Source organism: Argentina silus (genome assembly GCF_951799395.1).
Source record: "Argentina silus genome assembly, chromosome: 3".
Lineage (NCBI taxonomy): Eukaryota > Metazoa > Chordata > Actinopteri > Argentiniformes > Argentinidae > Argentina > Argentina silus.
The window spans coordinates 9,273,759-9,278,758 of NC_139657.1; the positions used below are offsets into that span (position 1 = coordinate 9,273,759).

General features: G+C 49.2%; 1 protein-coding gene across 1 annotated transcript in view; it reads left to right on the forward strand.

Moving 5' to 3' along the window:
* iqsec3b (IQ motif and Sec7 domain ArfGEF 3b) overlaps nucleotides 1-3,102 on the forward strand; it is a gene marked incomplete at both ends in the record, with an annotated part of 19,416 nt that extends 16,314 nt beyond the window's left edge. Inside the window, 4 exons of the mRNA XM_083666110.1 lie at nucleotides 1-82; nucleotides 540-632; nucleotides 1,216-1,259; nucleotides 2,662-3,102. The exon at nucleotides 1-82 is cut by the window's left edge and continues 77 nt beyond it. Coding sequence (XP_083522236.1) covers nucleotides 1-82; nucleotides 540-632; nucleotides 1,216-1,259; nucleotides 2,662-3,102 — 660 coding nt within the window. The remainder of the gene's footprint in view (nucleotides 83-539; nucleotides 633-1,215; nucleotides 1,260-2,661) is intronic.
* Between the last annotated feature and the right edge of the window lie 1,898 nt (nucleotides 3,103-5,000).

Sequence of the window (5,000 nt, forward strand, 5' to 3'; positions counted from 1 at the left end):
GGAGAGGAGCTCAGGAAGTTTGCCGAGGAGCTCCGAGAGTCCATCACCGAGGTCAATGAGATGGAGCAGATACACATCCAATGTGAGGATACACACACACACACACACACACACACACACACACACACACACACACACACACACACGCATGCACACACACACACACGAGATGGAGCAGATACACATCCAATGTGAGGATACACACACACACACGCATGCACACACACGCACACACACACACACACACACACACACACACACACACACACACACACACACACACACACACACACACACACACACACACACACACACATGCGCACACACACACACACACACACACACACACACACACACACGAGATGGAGCAGATACACATCCAATTTGAGGATACACACACACACACACACACGCACGCACACACACACACACACACACACACACACACACACACACACGCACGCACACTGAATAAATCAGAAGTTAGGGGTCATGGGGTCAGGGGTCATCGTTGACAGGGGTCTCTCTCTGTGCTGCAGGGGAGCTGGAGAGTCAGCAGGGGGTCCAGCCACACCCCTCACACACCAATGGGAGCCAGATGGACATACACCGAGGCTATGGGTCTCCATCAGGTACTGTACCGCCCTCTCTCTCCTGTCCCCCCCATCATACCCTGACAGGGCTTACCTGGATCCATCCTGAGGTCAGACAGACGACTTCAAGGTCATCCAGATGATTGGTCCTACCGTCATGGAAATGAAAAACACAGATGAAAAGTCACATGGCCTGTCTCCTCCATACACACACACAGATCCCATACCGTACACATCAGGGGAGGCCGGTGGAGGGTAGAAATCGGAAAGGCGGGCTCGTTTTTACCTCCACCCGTCTCTACTGATACACATGGATGCCTGACCAGTACATTTACATTGACGTTGATGGCATTTAGCAGACGCCTTTATCCAAAGCAAGTGACAACAAATACATTTGTTTAAGGAAGTGAATCATTTATCCATCAGTCATCGTAAGATAAAGTAATCAATCCTCGTTTTACTGACAGAACACACACACACACACACACACACACACACACACACACACACACACACGGTCAACATTGACAAGCAATCCTTTTTACTGTCCAGTACTGTCCTCTGTGTGTAAATGATGTGTAGGAGGGGTACTTTATGAGTGTTGCTGTGTCTCTCCTCTCAGGTCAACAGGACATGTATGAGAAGACCGGCAACAATACTGTCGAGGTGAGTGACACACACACTCGCTCAGGTAAGTGTGTGTGTGTGTGGGCAGGCAGGCAGGCCTTTGGCATTATGCTGGAAGGAGTGTCAACTCACGTCAAAGTGTATTGGTCCTATACACACGATACAGTTGTAAGTTGTGAGATGAAATGCTTACTTTGCCAGCTTCCTCTCAACAGTGCAAATATCAGGACATCAGAAAAAAAATACAATAATCACACGATAGACAGTCAGTGTATGATAAAGTGAGCAATACAATACAGTAAGAACACTGATGGTAGTGAGTGTGCATGTCTGTGAGTGTGTGTGTGTGTGAGTGTATATGTGTGTGTGTGTGTGTGTGTGTGTGTGTGTGTATGATAGGAGAGAGCGAGTGTGCATGTCTGTGTGTGTGAGTGTGTGCGTGTGTGTGTGTGTATGATAGGAGAGAGCGAGTATATGTGTGTGTGTGGTTGATAAAGTGAGTCAGTGCAGATTGTTGATGAAGGTGAGCAGCAGGTCGTGAAAGGTGGACAGCTAGGGTTAAATCTTCTGGCCTGGAGGTAGAAACTGTCTCGGTACCTGTCGGTCAGAGACCAGACACACCGGTACCGTCTGCCAGACAGACCGTGTCTATGATGGCTGAGGTCCTTGGTGATCGTCCGGGGTGTGTGCTTCTCCCGTGTGTGTGTGTGTGTGTGTGTGTGTGTGTACTTTTAAGCCTGCCTCAGGCACAAGGTTTCTTCTCTGTCAGTCTCTAGTGCTCGGCTTCCAGAGGTTTCATGTGTGTGTCATCCTCAGACACTGTGACAACAGACACATCAGCTGCTTCCCAGCCTTCACCACATCAACTGCTTTCAAGGCATCACATACGCATTTCTAAGCCATTCCGGGTTTCTAGAAAACCATCTCCATGAAAGCCATCTACACTCAAGCTTGATGCCATGAAGGGTGTGTGTGTGTGTGTGTGTGTGTGTGTGTGTGTGTGTGTGTGTGTGTGTGTTAAACCAGCCCAGACCCTCTCCTCTAAACGTCCTGTGCGCATAGCTAATCGCTTCCCCTCTTTTCTTCTTTCCCGATCCTCCCTCTATCCCTCCTCTTCTCCTACGTTCCCTCTCCCTCCTGAACCTAGTCGGTCCTTTAGAGTTGCATAATAACTGTGTTAGGGAGACACCAAGCCCTCGGTGTCACCTTCCCCCACACACACTCCTCCCTCCTCCCCTAGGCACACATGCCCCCCCCCCTCTCTCCCTGGGTGTGTCTCTGGGCTGGTCTGTGTGTGTGTGTGTCTATGTGTGTGTGTACATGTGTGTGTGTGCATGCGCTGCCTCCCCTGCATGCCTGTGTGTAACCCACCAGAGGGCTGCGTAGAGGCTGCGTTCAGGCTGGTAACTCCTCATGCGTTCTCTGACTGTTCCTAAACTAGGTGTCAATTCACAACAGGCTGCAGACCTACCAGCTGAACCAGCCCAGCTTTGACTCCTCCTCCTCCTCCGCTCTGGCCCTAGCCGCGCCCCCAGCCCTGCTAAGCACCGTCCAGTCCGGGGAGCTCCGCCCAGAAACGCTCATCCAATGCCAGCAGATCGTCAAGGTGATCGTCGTGGACCAGAGCGGGCGAGGACGAATGGAAGCGTTCCTCAGCCAGAGTCCCACCTCCCACCACCGCCTGATCCAATCAGCCATGTCCACGCCCATACGTGTCCGAGAGGGTGACGGCCCCCAGCCCCCTCTGCCTCCCCCGCCTCCCCCCTACAACCACCCCCACCAGTACATCCCCCCTGACTCCCCCATGCCCCTGCACCACACCCTGCCCCACCCGCTCCTCAGCAGGAGACGGAACTCCAGCGGCTCACGAAGCCTCGTCTGACCCAACCCACCAACTGCAAACCTTTACAGAGGAGACCTTTATAGTTTTACACACACATAAGAACTGGGGAGGGAGGGAGGGAGGGAGGGAGGGAGGGAGGGACAAAAGGGAGAAGGAGAAGGGTGAGAGGCAGGGAGAGGTCAATAGAGGGATGAGAGAGAGAGTGGGGGAGAAGAGGAGGGGGAGGGGGATTGTCGAGAGAGGCAAGGGGGAGACACAGCAAAGAATTAAACCCGACAAGAGTCCATTTAAAGTTCTACCTAACGAGTATTTTTGAATATGAAGCACTGTAGTTTTGAAAACATTTCTTAAAAACAGCTTTTCTAACCCTAAATCTGAACTTATGCGTACTGTACCTGATGCAGTGACACAGTGTTGTTGATATATGTGTTTCTCTTTCACACACCTAGATTTGCAAGGGAGACCCTTGCGGTTTCCTTGATTTTTGCATTTTCGCTCGAAGTTCACTTGCTTGTTTGTGAGATGTTTCTGTGATCTATGTGGCGTCCGACGCCTGTGACAGACTGGGAGGTTACTGTATGTCACAGAACACACCCTGCCAGAGCCTGAGAAGGGCTGTGAGTGTTTCCGCATGGTGGACCACGGTGACAGACTTCCTAGCCCAGACTCTTGGCTCGAAACACAGTCACAGGGTAACAGTTTGTGAACCAGTGTTTTCCTGAGCCCTTTCAGCAGAGCCAGACCCAACTGTCTTTGACTCATTCATACTTTCTCCTGCTGTAAACGAGATTCATGGACAAGGACTTGCGCCCCTGGCCTCCACCAGATTCTGATGACAATCTAATCTTCTTTGTGTCTCATGATTGATTTGCTACCCTTGTATGATTTCAGCACTGATGATCATATCTGTATAATCGTGTCTGTGTGTAATTGTTGAGCCCTGGTCCAAATCTTGACCAGGATCCTGGAGGATCCTTAAAGATCTTGGAAGGATCCTGAATCGGAACAAGATTCTGGCAATGAGCAGGGTCCACTCTGGAGTCAAACCCCTGTTCAGATTCAGGATCCTAGTGAAATGCTACGAAGGTAAAGAAGGAACCGGAAACAAGAGCTGTGTTCCAAAATGGGTTCTTGGTATACGCTCTAGATAAGAGCGCAAGTATGCCTTTTGGAACACAGCCAAGATCTTTAAAATCCTACAAGATCCAAAAAGATTTGACCCAGGGGAGAGTATGTGCAATGTGTGTGTGTCTGAGGATGTGTGAATGTCCTGTAGAGGGAAGGGGTGAATGTGGGGAGGGTTAGACATAGCCTATTGTGAGAATCTGTGGCGTTTTGCTTTTGCAGAGCTCAGGAAAAGATGTACTAAACATACACACATATATGCTTCCTTTTTAGAAATGCCGAGGGCATTATGCTATCCTTTGTTCAGCATTCCAACTGATGTCATTGAAAAAGTCTGCAGTGAAAATTCTCTGGTAGAACACAGTGCGTACTAAACTCGCTCCATACAGGGTTAAGCAACTCACCTCACCTGATGACTCTCCTCCTGTCACCTAGTGTATTCTTCACACAACTGCATGTCCAACAGGAATGTATATACACACGCGTGAAACGCACACACACACACACACACACACACACAGTGAAACGCACATAAACACAGATAATACTGACGACTGAATATGTTAAATTACCAGAAGAAGAATTGAATATGTATACGTTTATTTATCTGTCATTGATTTCAGCACACTAACTCTTTATCTGTCAAATCTCTCTGGTGTCTCGTTTGTGGGACAGCGTATTTCAATAACGGATGGGACACTAGGACGAAGACCGGTTGACAAGATGTTGCTGACCCACTCAATTTCTCTTGTACCTTTTGCACCATAGAGTATATTAGATATCTTGTATATAATTGATATAGATTTAATATA